Raw genomic sequence first — 19,833 nt, forward strand, 5'->3', positions numbered from 1 at the left:
GAGGTGGCCTATAGCCACCAGACTTAGTAGACATCATTGATAGACTTGTCCTTCATGAATTTATCTTGACCCTTCTTAAAGCCACCCAGGCTGTTGACTGTCATCACATCTTGTGGCAAAGAATTCCATAGGTTGATTGTGTTGTGTGAAAAAGTACTTCCTTTTGTCGGTCCTAAATTTCTTGGCAATTTGTTTCATGGGATGACCCCTGGTTCTAGTGTTATGTGAGAGGGAGAAACAGTTCTCTCTTTCCACACCATGCATGATTGCATAGACCTCTTATCATGTCGCCTCTCAGTCGTCCTTTTTCCAAACGAAAAAGTCCCAGGTATTGTAGCCTTGCCTCGTAAGGAAGATGCTCCAGGCCCCTGGTGATCTTGGTTGCCCTCTTCTGCACCTTCTCCAGTTCTCTGATGTCCTTCTTAAGGTACGGTGACTAGAACGGTACACAGTACTCCAAATGGTGGGCCCTTGTTTTTGTCTTTCTCTTCCCTCCCCACAAACCCCCTCTCCCACCTCCAAACCATTTCTTTATAATACTTGTATCTTGCCTTTCTTGGCAAGAAGAAAAGAGTGGAAAGTGACATGGAATTGAAAGTGGCAGACATGAGTTTCCCATGCAGTCTCTCAGCCAGACCCCGGAGAGACCCAAACCTCTTAGCTTCAGGCAGTCTGCTGATTCCTGTGCCTTCAGGTGATGCCCTGCAGACACCTCTGTTGCTGCTCTTCTTACGGAGGGCTCCCAGTGGCCTTCTATCTCGGTAGCAGATCAGATCTCCACTTGCTTAACTGCCTCTGCTCACTGGGCAAAGAGGCACCTTTTTAACATGGTGATTCTCTTTATTTAGCAGGGGGAGAGTAATTGGCCCTATCCACCCCTAGCACAGCATCCCTCCAGTGACTGTTGCTGGTGTCTTTCTGATTTTTTTTTTTTAAGATTGTGAGCCCTTTGGGAACAGGGATCCATCTTATTTATTTATTATTTCTCTGTGTAAACCACTTTGGAAACTTTTGTTGAAAAGCGATATATAAATATTTGTTGTTGTTAACTTCAGTAATGCTGCCATATCTGCTGTTCATTCTGAGACCATTCACTGGCCACTTGTTTTCTCTCTCTTTAATATCACTAGGGACATAGGAAGCTTCCTTATACCGAGTCAGACTATTGGTCCATCTATCTCAGTATTGTCTACACCAGGGATTCTCAACACTGGGTCCCTAGATCTTATTGGACTTCAACTCCCATAATCCCCAATCAAAGGCTTCTGGGGCTGGGGATTATGGGAGTTGAAGTCCAATAACATCTGGGGAGCCAACTGAGAATCCCTGGTCTACACTGACTGGCAGCAGCTTCTCCAAGGTTTCAGGCAGGAGTCTCTCCCAGTCCTACCTGGAGATGCTGACAGGGATTGAACCTGGGACCTTCTGCATGCAAAGGAGATGCTTTGCCACAGAGCTGCAGCCACATCCCTTCTGTCACCCCTTTGCATTTTCAGCCAGGGTTTGAGTGTTACAGGGAGGTCAAGGAGCTGCATCCTTCACTTTGCGCCCACCTGTCTACTGCTGTGCCACCCTGTATCCCTCACAGCAGATGCCTCTTGCCTGACTCTTGCCTTTCTCTGCAACCCAAAGGTTTTAAGGAGATAGTGCAGCGGATGGCTTCCCACAACACCTTTTGGGATCCAGATTGTTATTCCCTTTGGTGTGAATGGGAAACAGGAAGGAAACCGGAGCTGCATCCGCCTGCTTTAAGGGACCATGATTCCAGCATGGAATGCAAATATTACAGCTTTTTTGCCGTGGTTCCTGTGGGTGTGAATTCATGAATGTGTCATCCAAGTGCAACCTGTTTCAGGGACGATCCCAGGAGCCGGATCCCATTTTCCTGCAAGATCTGGACCTCTGGCCCTTTAAGTCCGCATGGGGCCGCTCTTCTGAATTGTGTAATTATGGAGCTGAGTTTGCCTTGGAGCAGGGCCAAGGGCTGCAGCTGGAGGAGAAGCCACTTAACTTCAGGCTGCTGTTGCTTTAGACTCTCCCTCCCGCTCAACTGGGGGATCAGTGGCTGTTTGCTGTAACCCAGCTCGGCTCTGCACTTGGAAAGAGGATATAGCTTCAGGGAAAGCAAGAGTACAGCTGGGAGGAGGAGAGAGCAACAGAGGCATTGAGGGGACAGGAGAGCGGATTAGAACCCCATCCATGGAAGAGCCAGGGCTGTTGGTTCCCTCCGCGTTGCTGGTGCCTCTTCCATTGCCGGTCTGAGAGAAGCCTCTTTGGACCAAGATCGGCCACCTGTTCTCTAAATTTTGGGCAGCTAGAAGACCTGCATGAAACCTGGTGTAGGATTGGCATCTTAAACAGGTGGGTAGGGAGGCTGCGCTCTTCTTCTAGCAGATATGTCTGTTCCCTCCTCTCCACAAGGGGGAGACAGGTCCCGGGCAGAATACTAGTTGGGGGAAAGCTGGGACAGTTGAGTGAGAATGGGTGGGTAAAAGAACAGATGAAGGGGCTGGTTGTACTTTTTGTCTGTTTTGTTTCAGGTTTATGCCCTGCCCTAGAAAAGGCTAGATCTATCAACAGCAATTTGTTGCTATAGCTAAGTGGAACCTCCATGGACAGAAGCAGTATACCTGAATACTACATGCTGGAGATAAAACTGGGGGCCAGTGCCACAGCGCCTTGGTCATTAGCACGCCTGGGCTATTGTGGGGAATGGAATGTTTGACTTTTATCTGGTCTAGCCAGGCTCTTCCTATGTTCTCATGCTTAAGGTTCAGGATGGTTTAATTTACAGAGCTACTCTTAGAAAACAACTTTTGCCTGCACTGTTGAGGTCAGAGGCTCACTCAGATGCAGACAGCAAACATGCCAGAGTTTCCCCCAGCACACGTGGCTTAGCTCTTGTGCAGGTTGTCCCAAGCGATTTGTTCCGCAAGCCCCTCTCTGCTGTCACGTTAAATCTCTTGCTTTCCCCAAGCAGGGAGAGGTTCAGCCTTGGACTTTGACTGGTTTGAGGCCATCCAGGGAGGCATCGCAGCGACAGCCAGAATCTAGACAGCAAGGTCTCTGAATCACAGGTCCTCGTGCCTGATGCAAATCCCTTGGAGATGATTCAGTAGGTGGGCTTTTGCTTGCTCAGCCTGACTGATAGCTGTACTTGGAGGTGGGGTGGAAATTTCCGCCAGGTCATATTGCCTAGTGCCTCTGTCCCTTTTTGCCTTTCCTGGAATACGCGGATTGGCTTACTTCCACAAGTCATCTGGAACTGCTTTGCTCTGCAAGCACATCAGAACTGCTTTGCTGGACCAGATTGTCTAGTCTGGCACTCTGTCTCCAGCAGCCAGACAGTTGCCTCTGGCGGACTGCATTTTTTAAAATGTTCCCCTATGTGTAGAAACTTCCCCTACTAGTAGACAACCAACACATCAGAGAGAAAAGATCGCACTCCCATCTTCTACTTGCAGGGAGATCTTTTTTGCTTGGGGGGTTTCCATGAAAAGGGGGAGGGGGTTATTAATACAATCCCCCAGCCTGCAATCTGGAATGCTACAGTTTACTCTTCCACCTAATTTTGTTGCAAGCTTAGATCCTTAGAAGAGATGACTGGAGGGGCAGCCCAAGGTACTGTGGTGCCTGAAGGAAAGCATCAATGCTGCCTTGCCCCACATCTCTGGTGGGGCAAGCCCCTTTTCACAGCCCCCTTTCACAGCCCCTTTTTACAGGGGTGTAGCTATAATTGAGTGGCTGGGTTCAAAGAACCGAAACTACCTAACTCCGGAGGGCTCCACCCCTCCCTATATTCTTCATTATCTTCCTCCCTCTGAGGGGCCGCCAGGGAGAAGGGTGAACATGGGGCCCCTCTCCCCTAGCTATGCCCCTGCCTTTTTAAAACCAATCCTTGCAAACTTTGAAAGCGGCATGAAGGGCAGGGAGTGGGGAAGGTTGCCAGCAGTCTTCTCTTCTCTTCTCTTCTCTTCTCTTCTCTTCTCTTCTCTTCTCTTCTCTTCTCTTCTCTTCTCCTTTGCAAGGCGTATGCAGTCTTCTCCTTTCTCCCCGCCCTCCTCGCAAGGCTCAGATCAGTCTCCAAGAGCTGCTCCAATGGCAGGGGGGATCTTGTTGTCCTGGTGCCACCCCAATAATCCGCCACTTGAGGTGGCTGCCTCATGAAAGGGCCACCCCTGAGTGATCTGAGGGGTAGAGCAAGAAAGAACCGTTTTGATGACCAATATATACATTGACCTGGGCCGGTTTTTATTTTTTATTTGTAGAAGCCATTTTAAAGCGGGCTTTTTGTTTTTTAAAAAGGTTCCTTCCCACCTCTGTACTTCGCTGCCTCCATCTGTGGCATATGGAAGGAGGGGAATACAAAGCCCTCTTCATTCTCAGAGGATTGTTTCTCCTACTGCGTTGCAGATGTAACATGCCATAAAAAAGCGCCATGTCTTCCTTTCATTAAGCAGCAGCCCAGCTGATCAGGCCCGCTAAGCGGCATATTTGGTCTGTTAGGCCGTGCCGGCGTTTGACTTTCTCCTAGAGTTTCCCACATCCTGGCGACCTCCCCTCTTTGTCCCACGGGCTGGTCCAGATGTTTTCCCAGGCCAGAGCTCACTGGAGGGATGGAGCAGGGCGGGAGGCTGGGGCGGGTTGAAAGGGAGAAGCAAGAAGCTTTCACCACAATGTCATTTGTCCAATACACACACACACACACACACACACACACACACACACACACACACACACACAGAGTGAAATGCTATGGATGGGGGTTGCATCTGTTTGTATAGTGTGGGGTGGAGATGGGATGAAATGAAACACAGCCCAGAGAACCACAGAATAAAAAACTCTTGTGCTTTCTTCTGTGGGAAATGCAGGAAGACTGAGGATGTGTCGAGGGGTCAACAAGTCATTGAGCGAAGGTCCCCAGAGCTGTTTGATTTCCAGCTGTGTGATCAGGCATCTTAATTAATGTGCCTTTAGTGAACTTCAAGTCTCCAAATCAGTCAAAGTGACAGGGCAATATATTAATCAAATCCTTTCAGACTGCAATACCAAGGCTGCAGTTGGGCTCACTAGCCCAATTTTTTTCATAGAACAAATATATACATTTTATTCAGAAACAATACAATTAAACAATGCAGCCCAGATGCAGTTATCTGAAGAATCATGCAGCCCAAAATGCCTGGAGGGAAGTAGCAAGCCGTCTGAATTTTGATCCCTGTGCTCATGTGAATATGAGCTACAAGGAAACTCACATATATTAATTGAAAAGCAACCAATTTCATGGAAATAATGGATAGCAAAAGCAATCAATGCGCTATCGTAGCTGTTAACAGAAGATAACTAGCCCACAGTTTTTTCTTTCTTTTTTTACTAGCCTTTCTGCTCATACAGCCTGCATTAATCATTTGTGGCTGGGGATGGGGGTGGTGGGGGAAAGCCCAACTTTTTAAAAGCTTCCTTGTCTGGTTGCCTGGAGAGTATTCTTTTTTTGCCACAGGCAGCTAGGTAAACAGCTTTTAATAGGACTGCATGGGAGTAGCTCCCCTTGAACTCATTAGGATCTTCTTTTGAGTAAACATATATGATTGGGCTGCATGACCATTCAAATTATTATGGTTTTCCTTATGTATGATGTATTTATTAATTACATTTGTGTCCCGCCCTTTCTCCAAGAAGGCCATGACCTTCTTCCCTCCTTTTATCCTCACAACAACCATGTGAAGTACATGAGGCTGAGAGGTCACATGATTGCCCAGGGTCACTCATTGAGCTTCATGGCCAAGAGGGAATTTGAATCCTGGTCTCTCCAGCCTGACAACCTAGAGATAGGCAGCTGAAAGGGTAGACAACTTGGCAGCTGTTGTTGAATTACAGTTCCCATCTTCCCCAGCTGCAGTGTATTGTGGCCAGGGGTGATGAGAGTTGCAGTTCCGCAACAGCTGGAGAACCAAGGTTTCCTACCCCTGTTCGATCCCCTATGCCGCACTGGCTCTCTTACACCGATTCAAGTTCTAAGACTCCTCCAGATGGTCGAGATGTGCACCAATGGCTCATGCACAGGTTGGCAGGGTGGGGAGCTGTTCGCTTCAGGAGCTCCTTACCTGCTCCGCCCCGCTGCTTTTCTGGGTGCAGGCCCCAGTCCCCAACCGGCCACACGGGGCGATGGTGCTGTTCTCTGCAGTCTCTGCGTGGTGTCGGCACAGACATGGCCGGCGCACATGCGCTCCGGCCGTGTGTGTGGCGCTGCAGCCCCGCACAGCTGATTGGAGACCAGGCTCTGTGCCCAGAAAAGCAGCGGGGTGGGGAGGAGCAGGTAAGGAACTCCTTACCGTCTCCTTAAGGGAATTGTTCCGCGCCCTGTCAAGTTGGTTTGAATGCCGGTGCCCGAGCTGGTTCGGCACTTCCCAGAGGGGGCACTGAGCTGGCTCATGCACATCCCTAGCAGACGGTGATACATTTCAACTTCAGTGCTAATTATAGCAATAAATAAAATGAGAAATCCACACAACACTGAAGAATTCATTCATTCATTCATTCATTCATTCAATTTCTATACCGCCCATCCAAAAATGGCTCAGGGCGGTTTACACAGAGAAATAATAAATAAATAAGAGGGCTCCCTGTCCCCAAAGGGCTCACAATCTAAAAAGAATGTCATGTCATGTTCTTAAGCACCATCTTCTGGCAGTCTGTGGCAATCTGTGAATAAGCTGTCCCTTTTCAAACTTCTTTTATTTTAACTTGGGGGGGAAACCCCAAAGTTTATTCATGGAATGCTACAGATGCCATCAGATGGCACTAAGAATATTGCTCAGCGCCCTTGTCTGTCATGTGGATTTCTCATTTTATGTATCATCATAATTGTGCTGGTTTGAATCTGGAAGAGCCCTTAGAATGAGTTTGATTTATTTTTCCTTCACTTTCCCCTTCTGTTTCCACTTCTCACCAATAATGGCCTAAAATATAATTTAAATGGAGGCAGATTATTGACAATAATACTTAGCTCTCTTTAATTTCTGTCATGTTTTTATCCCACCCTTTCTCTAGATAACTCAAGTACGGAACCTGGTCCCCTGATTAGCCCTCACAATAACCCTGTGAGGTAGATTAGGCTAAGAGTGGCTTGTCAAGGGCACCTAGGGAGTTTCATGGCTCAGTAGGGATCTGAACTCAGCTCTTACTGGTCTAAGTCTAGTGCTCTAACTGCTATGCTGCACTGGTGCTCTGTTTGAACATAGAGGCCTACTCTTTCCTGTTTCCAAAGCTTGAGAGGAGAGCAGGTCTTGTGGTAGCAAGCATGACTTGTCCCCTTAGCTAAGCAGGGTCCACCCTGGTTTCATTTGGATGGGAGACCACATGTGAGCATTGTAAGAGATTCCCCTCGGGATGGAGCCGCTCTGGGAAGAGCATCTAGGTTCCAAGTTCTGTCCCTGGCTTCTCCAAGATAGGGCTGAGAGAGATTCCTGCCTGCAACCTTGGAGAAGCCACTGCCAGTCTGTGTAGACAATACTGAGCTAGATAGACCAATGGCTTGACTCAGTATATGGCAGCTGCCTATGTTCCTGTGTCAAACCAGTGAACACAATAGATGTATGTAGTAAATCAGAGAGTATGGGATGGGTAGATGATGGCTGGCTAAGACGGAGGGGGCAACGTTTTGGGGAGTAATTGTGAACTACCTTGGAGGTTTCCTGTAAGGGCAAACCCAATACACTTTGCAAATGAAAAGTGATATGGAATGCTTCTGAATATGCACTGACGTAACCACCTTGCAATCAAACTTGGACTAGATATGGTTAACCATATATAGGTGATTGAAGCCCGAGATTCAGGGTTTGTCTGCTGGCTGGAATTTGTTTCCTATCTGTAAAATAAGAACACCAGTGGCCTACTTTGCAGGATTGTTTTGAATATAGCAAAAGCAATTGTAATACATTTTGCATACTAAACTTCTGGAGTTACCTTTTCCTTTAAAACATCCTTATGCTGGCTATAGGAAGCCATCCATATAGATGGCAAATCCCACACTGGTCCTTGTACATTCCATTTCCCAATCTAGAATTTTTCTTTTCTTTTCTTTTCTTTTCTTTTTGCTGAAAACTCAACTGTTGACTTTAATTTCAGTTCCAGTTCCAGAGTCTTACAGTTCTTGAATTTAAGTAAAGGCTGAAGGTATTTTTCACACATTTCACTCAGTAGTTCTGCATTGTGTTTTTTGTTGTGTTAGGCAGCTGTTCTAATGTGTGTAAGTTTTGTTTACAAGAATGAAGATTTGTGTGGAAAGACTAAAATAGCACAAGAAAACAGGTTGCCTGGCCACAAAATGATGAACTGTCATGAGAATGCAGAGATGTTATCTATCATGCACATTCCTGTATTTTTGAAACTAGGATTTGCAAGTGACAGAACTACAATTTTCAATGTGAATTCTGTATGGGGTGCAGTTCTAGAAGGCAACCACTGTGCACCATCAGCCATAGAAGTTAGCCCACAAGCTGCTTGACAACGCTCAGGTACAGCCTACCTGGCATTTGTGAAGCCTGATCAAAGTTTAATTTGTGCATTTCCCATCCAAACTAAGTTTTGCTTAGAGGCAATGTAGGCGATCTCTAGGTGGCTATGAAGAAAGGATGTGTTTATCTTTCCTTGGCCAGAAGAGATAATTGTTCAGATATGAGAGTTGGCAGATTAAATGGCCCCAATAATGTTGCAATCCTCATTCGCTGCCTTGTTGGTACAAGTAATAAGAATCTGGCAGACTGAACCATCCCTCCAGGGCCACAAAAGAGAAGGCACCCTCCCTATCATGGGTTGTTGTTTCTGTTGTTTAAACTAAGGAAGGAGGTAGCAAAACCACCCTGTGCTGCAGCAGAGCGGGCATCCCTTTTGACAGTGCCCGCTTGCTTAATTGTAGCCTCCTTCCTGCACTCTGTAATTTCAGATGTGTTGATAGTTGGTTTTGGCAAAGGACTGTGACCTGCCAATTTGCACTTCAGCCTTCTTGTTTCCACCACGGACTCTTTCATTACCCGGCATGATAGGGTGGAGGAGAGCTGCCCTTCCTCCCGGCACAATCCGCTTTCCGACACCCCTAGCAAAACAACCATATTGCTCGGTTCAGCTTTGCAGCTTTCAGTCCAAGAAGCGTGGAATAACTGAGACAATGCATTTTTATCTCGCACAGCCTGCTCAGACCTTTCCCAGGTGTAAATGGGGACCCTCTTGTAACACACCTGATCTCGCAGCAAGGGTCAGTGCCAGAGAACCCCCATCCTCCCATTCTTACACATTGCTGATTCCCCCTTCTCCATTGACTGTTTCTTGGAACTGCAGTCACCCAACCTGCACCGGCTTCTGAAAGAGGCTGTGTGTTAATAAACTGATCGTAATGGTTTGTTTTTGTTAACAGCTTAAGAATGTTTGATGGAATGTTTGTTCTAGTTTTACTTATTATAGAACAGCTGCAGTTCAAAACACCTTCACCTGTGTTTATTCTCTGGAATAGGCAGCTACAGAGAGCAAGGGATGCCATCTTCAGCAATGTGTACTAGCGAATGGGGGGCTTGGGTAGTCATCCTTGGTATGAGAACAGGTTGTTATGAGTGTGCTCCTGTTTTAATCCGAGGAATGTTGGGGAGGATTGTCTTGGCTCATTTCCTTTGATGACCTGAAATCCTGTGCTCTATGTGCACTTTATTACCCGCTTTCCATTTGTGGCATGCTTGTTGTCAGAATTGTATGCCACGCCTCCCATGTTGCTTGGCTACACCCCCTACCTATTTGCAGGCACATCCCTATTTTCATCTGTAAAATGTTGGAGGGTGTGTGATTTCTGAGCACCCCAAGTCTTCAAACTGCTACCTACACCAGGGATTCTCAACGTTGGGTCCTCAGATGTTATTGGACTTCAACTCCCATAATCCCCAGCCAAAGGCCACTGGGGCTGGAGATTATGAGAGTTGAAGTCCAATAACATCTGGGGACCCAATGTTGAGAACCCCTGACCTACACACTTGCACATTTAGCCTAGTGGTGCATCCAGGGGTATCTGCTGGATCTTGGGAGCTTCCTGTTCCCTGGCTGCAGCAGTATCAATAAATTTCTTCATCCTGCAATTACTTTTGGATTTTGTGCAGCCAAAATGGAAGGGCTTGTTCTGTAATAGAGCTGCTCAGGAAAGCATTTTAATCAAGGTCCATTTCCTATAAGGGATTCTATACAGTACTCTCTGGTTCTGAAAACCCAGTACAGAGAATACATGTGTACTGCAACAGTAAAGAAAGGTACATACATGCAGAAACTATTACATTTCCCTTTAAAAAAACACACAGGTTGAGGCCCTGCTTGTGGCTCATTGCAGATATTTTGAATGAAAAAGCAACCACTTCTATGTGTGTGAAAGGCATCTCAACTCAAGATCTTTTAAGGTTTCAGTGGGAAGGATCCTAAAGATCCAGTTACATCCAAAAATCCATATCTTGTTATCTGTGAATTGATAGTTGTCAACTGATTTCCACAGCAAGTTGTACAACAGAAGGTAAATGCAGTGTTTACTGCATGCTGAAAAAAATGGAAATCAAGCCACTTCTGTAGATTTGTGGTGTTTGTATTCTGCACCATGGAAACTCCAATTCTGTGTTTGCACTAAATTTTGCAGGTCAACAAATACACACACACAGAGCTCTGCTTATTTAGACAAGCCTGTTCAGTCTATCTGTTGGACAAGCCTGGTGTATGGATCTTTGCAGAACTGATCTGGAACTTTCAGCAGAAGGGGAATGTGATAGGAGAAGGAAAACATAAAACGCAGGAGGCCAGTCTATGTATGGCTGAAACGTACCTTCAGAAACAAAAGGGCTAGAAATTTGTTTATGTTACACAAATCACAAGCTTGAGAGTTTTAAAAATTAAGTATTCTGGAAGAATCCATAAAGAATTCCACATACGTGTTTATAGTGTAAGAAAATAATGTTTTATTTATTTATTCATTCATTCATTCATACAATTTATATAGCACCCTTCCTATAGTGGCTCAGGGTGATTTACATTAAAATAAAAAACACATAATAAAACAATAAAAATAAAAATAATAAACCAGATTAAAATTAAAACTAGATGTCATTAAAAGCCTGGCTAAAAAAATGGGTCTTGAAGGCTCTCTTGAAGGCCTCTAAGTAAAATAATCCTCTTATATAATTTGATTTTACATCAAATTAAGGCAGTAACAGAACCTTGCCCTTTACAGAAATTAGACTTTTACATATAACTCTCAGTTCTTGGCATTCTTATTAGGAATTGAAAGAACCGTTCAGCAGATGCATTTACCTATTTAGCAAATATTCAATTTAGAATTCAAAAAATGTGAATTGTCCTTGCAAACATTCATCTGCAACTCTGCAGAGGAATAGAGTATCTTGTAGTGGGAAAGTTGCAGTAGAAGTAGTGGGCTGGGGAAAATTAAACCACCTTTACACACTACTGTTTCTCAGAACCAAATCATTATCACATAGGAAGATGCCTTAGACAGAGTCAGACCATAGGTCCATCTAGCTCAGTATTGTCTTCACAAACTGGCAGCAGAACCACAAAACCAGCTCACCTCTTAACAAAAGTGTTATGATCATTCAGGTTTTGTTACACACATTTGTGCGTCATGTTTAGATCTGCCCTGCACTGCATAATGCTTTTATTCTAAATATATGCGTATACAGGTACTTCCCGACTTACAAACAACCCATACTTACAAACAAAGCTCCATAAGATATTAAATTAATGACATCCCTGACTTACAAATGCCAACCTGCACATAAAAACAGGTTGTCACTCATAGGAACTATATGCATTCCAGGTTATGAAAATCCAACACAACCCACTTTTAATGGAACACAACCCACCCAAAACACAAGAGACTTGTGTTTTGGGCGGTATACAAATGTGTTAAATAAATAAATGTGTTTAATAAATAAATGAAATTATGTGTGTGTGTGTATGAATGGTGAGAACCAGTGGGACACTGTTATTCCTGGATACAAATACAAATGTTACAGAAAGGACAGGGAGGGGTGGATTGGGGGTGGCGTAGCACAGTAAAAGAAGCTAGAAAATCTATGAGAACTGGAGTCCTCCACAGAATCATTATGGGTGACAATAGGAGGACTGAAGGAAATGGGTTACTAGAGTTGTGCTGAGAGCAACCTGGAATTGGAGAAGCAAATCAGAGATGCAATCAGAGATAGAGCTGTAGTAATAGGTGACTTCAGTTACTCTCATATAGACTGGGTAAATTCACATGTGGGTATTGACAGAGAGGCCAGATTTCTGGACATGCTAAATGACTGTGCCTTAGAACAATTGGTCATGGAACTAACCAGAGAGAAGGCAACCTTGGACTTAATCTTGAGTGGTGCCCAGGATCTGGTGCGAGATGTCAGAGTTGTAGAATCATTGGGGAATAGTGACCATAGTGTGATCCATTGGGGAACAGTGACCACAGTATGAAATATAAACATTGCAGCTTATATGTGAGTGCAGCATTGCCAAGGAAGTCCAACACAGATGTGTTGGACTTCAGAAGAGGAAACTTCTCAAAAATGAGGGGACTGGTAAAATGGATGCTGAAAGGGAAAGTCAGGAAGGTCAAATCACTCCAGAGAGCATGGAACATATTCAAAACCACAATAATAGAAATTTAGTTGGAAAGTTTACCAAGAAGAAGGAAAGGTACCACCAAAGTTCAGGACGATGCCAGCATGGCTGACAAGCAGAGTCAGGGAAGCTATAAAAGGAAATAAGACTTCCTTCAGAAAAAGAAAGTCCTGCCCAAATGGATAGAACAGGAAGGAACATAAACTCTGGCAAAAGAAATGCAAAGAAACAATAAAGGATGCAAAAAGAGAGATTGAGGCACATATAGCTAGAATATAGCTAGCTCATATAGGAGAATATCAAAAACTATTTAAATATATCAGAAGCAGAAAACCTGCCAGAGGCAGCTAGACCCTTAGATGATGAGGGCATGAAAGGGATTCTTAAGGAGGATAAGGAGATTTCAGAGAAGCTGAATGAGTTCTTTGCATCTGTCTTCATAGTGGAGGATACTGACCATATACCCTCTCTGGAACTGAGATTCTCAGGTTTGGAGACTGAAGAACTGGGCCAATTTGAGGAGATAAGAGAGGATATTCTAAACAGTCTTGAAAACCTAGAAATTAACAAATCACCAGGGCCAGATGGCATCCACCCAATGTGAAATTGCTGATCTCCTAGCAAAAATATGTAACTTGTTCCTACAATCAGGCTCTGTACCAGAGGACTAGTAGCTAATGTAACTCTGATTTTCAAAAAGAAATCCAGGGGGGGATCTGGGAAACTACAGGCCAGTTAGCTTAACCTTGGTGCCGGCTAAATTTATGGAAAGTATACTTAAGGACAAAATTGTTAAACATTTAGAAGTACAGGCCTTGCTGAAGAAGAACTAGCCTGGCTCCTGCAAGGGCAAGTCTTGCCTCACAAACCTTTTGGAGTTTTTTGAGAGTGTCAACAGGCATGTAGATAAAGGTGATCCAGTTGACATAGTAGACTTCTAAAAAGCTTTTGTCGAAGTTCCCCATCAAAGGCTCTTGCGTAAACTTAGCAGTCATGGGATAAGGGGGCAGGCTCACGTGTGGATTAGGGATGTGCACGAACTGGCAGACGGCTGGAGTGGTGGTGGTGGTTTACCTTTAAGGAGCAGGGAGGGTGCTCTTTACCCTCCCACCGCCGTGTTTTCCCCGCCAGCGCTGTGTCCAAAATCACTGGAGCAGGGAGTTAGCATTCCCTCTTGCTGCCCCGGTCAGTGTCAGACCGGCCAATGCAGTTCAGTGTTAGCAATGGCAGTTTTCATTCAATGTCAAAAATGGCAGATGCGGTTCAGTGTTAGCAAGTGTAAAGTGATGCATGTTGGGGCAAAAAACCCCAACTTCACATATATATTCACTGATGGGTTCTGAGCTTTTGGTGGCTGACCAGGAGAGAGATCTTGGGTTCTTGGTGGACAGCTCGTTGAGCTTGTCCACTCAGTGTGTGGCAGCTATGAAAAAGACCAATTCCATGCTAGGAATAATTAGGAAGGGGATTAAAAATAAAAATGCTAATATTATAATGCCCTTATTTATATGGTGCAGCCACATTTGGAGTATTGTGTACAGTTCTGGTCACCATATTTTAAGAAGGACATTGTAGAACTGGGAAAGGTGCAGAAGAGGGCAACCAAGATGATCAGGGGCCTAGAATACCTTCCTTATGAGGCAAGGCTACAGCATCTGGGGCTTTTTAGTTTGGAAAAGAGAAGACAGCGTAGAGACATGATCAGGGAGACATGATTGAGGTGTATAAAATTACACAAGGAGTAGAGAAAGAGGACAGAAAGAAATGTTTCTTCCCCTCTCACACCATGAGAACCAGATGCCATCCCATGACACTGGAGGCCAGGAAATTTAGGACTGACAAAAGGAAGTACTTTTTCACACTGTGGATAATTTATCTATGGAATAATCTGCCCTGGGATGAGGTGATGGCCACTAGCTTGGATGGCATTAAAAGGGGTTTAGACAAATTTGTGGAGTTAGGTTTATCAATGTCTACTAGTCTGGTGGCTATAGGCCATCTTCAGCCTCAGAGGCAAGATGCCTCTAAATACCAGTTGCAAGGGAGCAACAGCAAGAAAGAGGACATGCCCTCAGCTCTTGCCTGTGGGCTTCTGAGGCATCTGGTGGGCCACAATGTGAAACAGGATGATGAACTAAATATGCCTTGGGCCTGATGCAGCAGGGCTGTTCTTATGTTCTAAGTTGGGCACTCCCAATACTATGCATACAAACATACATGCATATTTAGATATCATCTGGACTTTATGTGACAACAAAGCCAAGCAAATAAACTGTGGTTGAATTGCACTGAGACAAAATTGAATTCAGAAGTATTCATTAACAACAAAACAATACACCACTCTGAGATGTCCTAACCACTGAACCAGACTGCTTGGAAGGGGAGGGAATGGGCCCTCTGTCACTTGCAACCTCAGAACCATGCAATAAGGATGGTGCTTGCAATCTCTCTCTTCTCCCATGGGTCACTCAGGGATGCAGGGCAAGTTTAGCTAGGTGAGAAGGGAGAGAACAGCGCTGAATAGCCTCACTGTGCTTCTCTCCTGGGTGGGGTGCAGCCTGTTTACATTTCTCTATATATAGCGCCCCCACCCCTGCATTGACCGTGCTGCCTCCTGGCCACGATGAATTGCAGCCTATGTGTCTGCCATCATTGGAAGGGCCTAGCCCAGCCAAAGAAAACACTCTGATGGGAAAAGAGGCAGCACAAGGAGCTGAGCAAGAGACTTTTCCCTGCTGCCCCCACAACTCCAGTGGGGAGAGGAAGGAGTTATTTGGGATGCCACTGCAGAGCTCTGTAGGGAGTTTTTGGGGGTGCTGGCAAACTGCTAGGCCTTCATGTTAAGCAGGAATGTGCAAGGGGTCTAATACAGTAGTTCTCCATTTCGTCTTGTTTCCAGGTACCATCATCCTGCCAGCCTCTTCCTCCGCCTGAACTGGTAAGTGCTGTTCTCTGCATATCCAACATGTAAAATATGCCTTACCTGTGTTGTCTTTCTCTCTTGCTGTTTTCTCTGTTTATAGTGTGGACTTGGATGGGTAGAAAAATGAAGTGTGTGACCAATTTTGGGTATGTACACTTGAGCATTCACCAGGGTCCCCCCCCCACCCCCCGCAATGCAGAGTTAGCCTGGCTTCCCTCCACCTTTGCAGTGCTTTTTCAACAGACCTACTTCTCAGTGAATTGAATTCAAGTCTTCCATCTTGCACCTCCCTACATATTTCAGGCCTTTATTTTATTTTATTTTTTAAAAATAAAAACATTGAGGCTGTTCGCATGAGCAGCCCAGCCCAGGCTTGGCTGCCTGTAAGAACAGCTAGGATCCACGCAGGTCTTGGTGGTCCCACAGCACCAAACCCAGCGCCAAAGCCCGGCTCTTAGCTGAGGTTAAGGGCACAAATGCCCTTGCATCTCATGCTTGTAGCCCATGCTGACACGGAGATGGGTGCCTAGAGCATCCATCCCCTGGGAGAAACACCTAGTGCACTGACTCAGTGCGCAGTGCACTATGGGATATCTGGAGGCCAGGCTAACAAGTCCCAGCCTCTGTTGATCCGTGTTGCTCCCAGCAGCGCAGGTCATGTGGGCGCGCAGCTCATGCACCCAAGCAACACAAGTCAGTTGTTTGGGGGAAGGTAGATTAACCCCTTGCTTCTGTGGTTATTGATTTTAACATTTGCTTGGAACTTGATTTAACACTTTATTTGAAATTCTAATTTTATTTTAAAATGTTAAAGAATGGAAAAATTTAGGTGGGAGTTGTGGTGGTGTGTTTAATGAGAGTGTGCGATGTCATAATCAGGTCAGTGCATATCAAGCTTCTGCCTGGTGCTACAGAACTACTTTTCTCCAAGGCTGATCCTGGGAATAAAATTGTACATATGAACAAAAAACAGTGGACACGCTTCCACAGAAGATCTGTAGCTCAAAGTAAAAATGCAGTCTTTGTAAAGTAGCTTGTGAATGAGCCACTTTCCAGTACATCGTATTAGGACTTCTGTATAACTTGAAAGCTTGCTTATTTTATAAAATAATCTGGTAAAAGGTGTTATCTTATTCATGCTGTGTTTCTTCATCCAATAAGAGATGTCGCTGTATCAATTTGTGTTAGATCATCTTGGCCTTTTGCTGTCCTTATCAAGTTATATCTATCTTTTAGGGTTACCAAAAGATTGGAGCTTAACTTGCAGCGGGGTATGTGTGTGTGCTCCTAAGGCCTTTAGGTCCAGGCTCCAAAATTACCTAGGTGCACCTCTGGGTGGAGGGGCCCATGGAGGGCAGTTTGCTGAGGGCCCCCTGACACTTAGAGCTGGCCCCAGATGGATGGATTTCAAATTGGGATGGCCCTTGGGGTCCCCCCTAGAGGCCTGTGTGTTTGCTGCTACCAGGTATGCATTGAATCTGTCCTGCTGCCCTCGAGGAATCTGTCAGAAGGCAGGCAGAGGGAAGGCTCAGTCCAGGTGGGCTTGGAGGCTCTGAATCCTCTTAGGTGTATGCAGGGCATCCAGGGTCAAGTGGCATCATGGGAGCTTCCTGTAAGCAGTACAAGAACCATGGAAGCTTTTGCTGCAGCCTTCATGGTGCAAACCGCATCTTTCACGCCCACTTCACGCCCATAATTCCAAGGGCATAAAAAGAGTGGTGAGGAGGACCTGAAACTATAGAGGCCCTCTGTAGCCTAACCTAAGGGGGATCCATTCCAGATCTAGATAGAAAGTGACACAGTACTTAGTGAGTGTCCTGCCCCCTCACACACTTGCTTCTCCTAAAGTCAGTCCCTGCACCTGGATCTCAAGATCCGTGGCTGAAGTCTAGATTGCCCCAGAATCTGGTGGCAAATATAACCTAGAATCAGAGTGGGCTAATGGGGAAAGTATTGGCCTTGGGTTCAGGAGATACGGATTCAAGTTCCTCCACTACCCTGAACAAAATGTTCCTGAGATTCAGGATGGGGATCTACACGTGCATCTGTCTGTTTGTTTTAGATGTTCATCCAACCTTTCCTCTAAAGAACTTTGGTGTGGATGGTTCTTCCTGTCCGTTTAACCTCATAACCAGCATGCAACGTAGGTTAGGCCAAAAGATAGTGACTGGCCCAAATCCACTTAGTGAGCTTCATGGCTGAGTGGGGATTTGAACTTGGGTCTTCCCACCCCTCGTCTGACACTCTAACCACTACTCTACATTGGTTTTCCACAGTGGGTTTGGACACGATTCATAGTGCTGGTTTGAGACTTTGAAGGCCTAAATGGCCTGGGCCCAGGTCACCTAAGGGCCTGCCTTCTTCCTTACTGGCATCCCCCATACATTACAATCCTCAGAAGTTCCCAATACCTTCCTTAACCAAGATTAGACTGGTGGAGACAAAGAGTAGCAGTCCCTCCCTCGAGATGCCCACCAAGCTCTCTCTCTCCTGGCCTTCAAAGGTTGGTTAAGGTTTGGCTTCTCCTTCTCTGCTGCTGTGTTGCATCCTGTACTTTTGAATGAGAAATGTGCTTAGCTCTTTGTTTCTGCTTTAAAAGGCCTTTGTCCTTTTGTAACTGTGTTTGTTTGTTAGCTGCCTGGAGGTTCTGCTTGGGCCATGTGGCACAGCAAAAATGTGAAAAACAAAATATTTTAAAATAATTAAAAAAGCAGTGCCGGTCTTCGATGTTTTTACACCTGAAGCAAAGAGTCAAAATGACCCCTCCCCTGCATGTCCTTCTAAAGAGAAAGGGAGGTTGGCTGCACTGAGATGATCCCCCCTTTGGAATCTGCTGGCCAAAGCAGGAAATGCTGATGATTCTTACTTTTGGGGAGGGAGGCTTAGGGAGAGGGAGGGAGGGAGGGAGAGAAAACTTTGATTTTAAGTCTCTTCCTGTTGTTGACATGATGACTTGCAATTCTGTTATATGAGGATTCAACCAGCGTTTTGTTTTCTTCTTCTTCTGTGGCAGCATGCTCAAGAACAAAGTTGCTACAGAATACCCCTGGATATTCCTGAAAGATCATTTTCATAAAGTCAGGAAGGTTAAATAGTGGGAAATGAGTAGATTCCCACCACAGTTGCCCGCTCTGGATGGAGTGGTGAGCCTGAATATTATTCCCTTTTGACAGATTTAAAACAACAACATGATGTGGGTTTGTATATGGACCGAGAGGTTGTTTGCAGTGGCCTTTGGCAGAGAACAACCAGTACAAAAAGTTCAGAGGCTAAAGACATGTGGATACAAATAGATGGGGGGGGGTTACCTGATAGACTTAGGATCTATCAGCACACCTTTACGGCTATTTTATTGATTTATAACCTATCTTTTTGCCGCATGTATACAAGGCCATTTGCAATTTATAAAATATTACAGCTGCAAGATAAAACAGCACTGAAGAAGTGTCAATAAAAGTGCACGCGCCAGTAAAAAATTAATTAGAAACCACCACCAAGAGTGAATCTTAATTAAAATCAGCATTCAGATAGGCCTGCCTGTATGCAATGATCTTCACTGCCAGCCGAAAAGCAGTCCAGGAGCACCTCCTTCAGGAAGCCTTAGATCTTGGGAGCCATAGCCCATAGCCCACCCTATTGCCGGCATCCCCCGTACATAGCCCACCCTATTGCTGACAGCAGTGGGACCTGGGCGAAGGACTCTGAGGTGGAGCAAACATGAGAGGCAGGCTCATACAAGGGAGATGGTTCTTGATTTGGATTTGTGGTGTGATCTTGGGCGAGTTCTTAGTATTGGATGCACCATTTGTAAATTCAGGATAGCCTCAGTCTAGCTCACAGGGCTGATGTGAGGATGGATGACCACTATAAAGGACTTTGCATACGGAGTTGCTAGATAAACAGTGGTAGGAAGCAAAATCTCCTCTCGAGATGGAATGAAAGAAATGTTGTTAGTGCAATTTAAGAGGACATTCTCCTGTCGCTGGAGTCCGATAGGCTTGTTTGCTCTGCGAGGGTCAAACGTAGAGCTGCCGCTTTCCTTGTGATCTGATCCATTAGCAACAAGGAAGCATTCAACTCCGCCCAGCGCAAAAAGACCATCATTATTGGCAGGGGGGTGTTTTGGGCTGCCGCCTACTGTACAGAAACATTCCCCAGAAATTCCGAGGAAAGAGATAAGAGGTCATCTTGAGTGTCTCTCCAGAGAGCTTTGCAGGCTGCTTTTGTTACTAGAGTCAATTGCATAGCAAGGAGAGAAGTATAAT

The 19,833-nt window shown here is 45.4% G+C and overlaps 1 protein-coding gene across 8 annotated transcripts in view; it reads left to right on the forward strand.

Moving 5' to 3' along the window:
- The window catches only part of TNS2 (tensin 2), a 149,871-nt gene that overhangs the window by 79,823 nt on the left and 50,215 nt on the right, over window positions 1-19,833 (forward strand). For 5 of the 8 annotated variants that reach the window (XM_053303866.1, XM_053303870.1, XM_053303869.1 and 2 more), the window contains exon 4: window positions 15,545-15,583. In XM_053303866.1, coding sequence (XP_053159841.1) covers window positions 15,545-15,583 — 39 coding nt within the window. Of the gene's footprint in view, window positions 1-1,858; window positions 2,362-15,544; window positions 15,584-15,685; window positions 15,715-19,833 lie in introns of those variants that run through there. The other 3 variants (XM_053303872.1, XM_053303874.1, XM_053303873.1) reach the window with 3 other exon arrangements.

The sequence above is a fragment of the Hemicordylus capensis genome, chromosome 2, assembly GCF_027244095.1.
Source record: "Hemicordylus capensis ecotype Gifberg chromosome 2, rHemCap1.1.pri, whole genome shotgun sequence".
Taxonomy (NCBI): Eukaryota; Metazoa; Chordata; class Lepidosauria; order Squamata; family Cordylidae; genus Hemicordylus; species Hemicordylus capensis.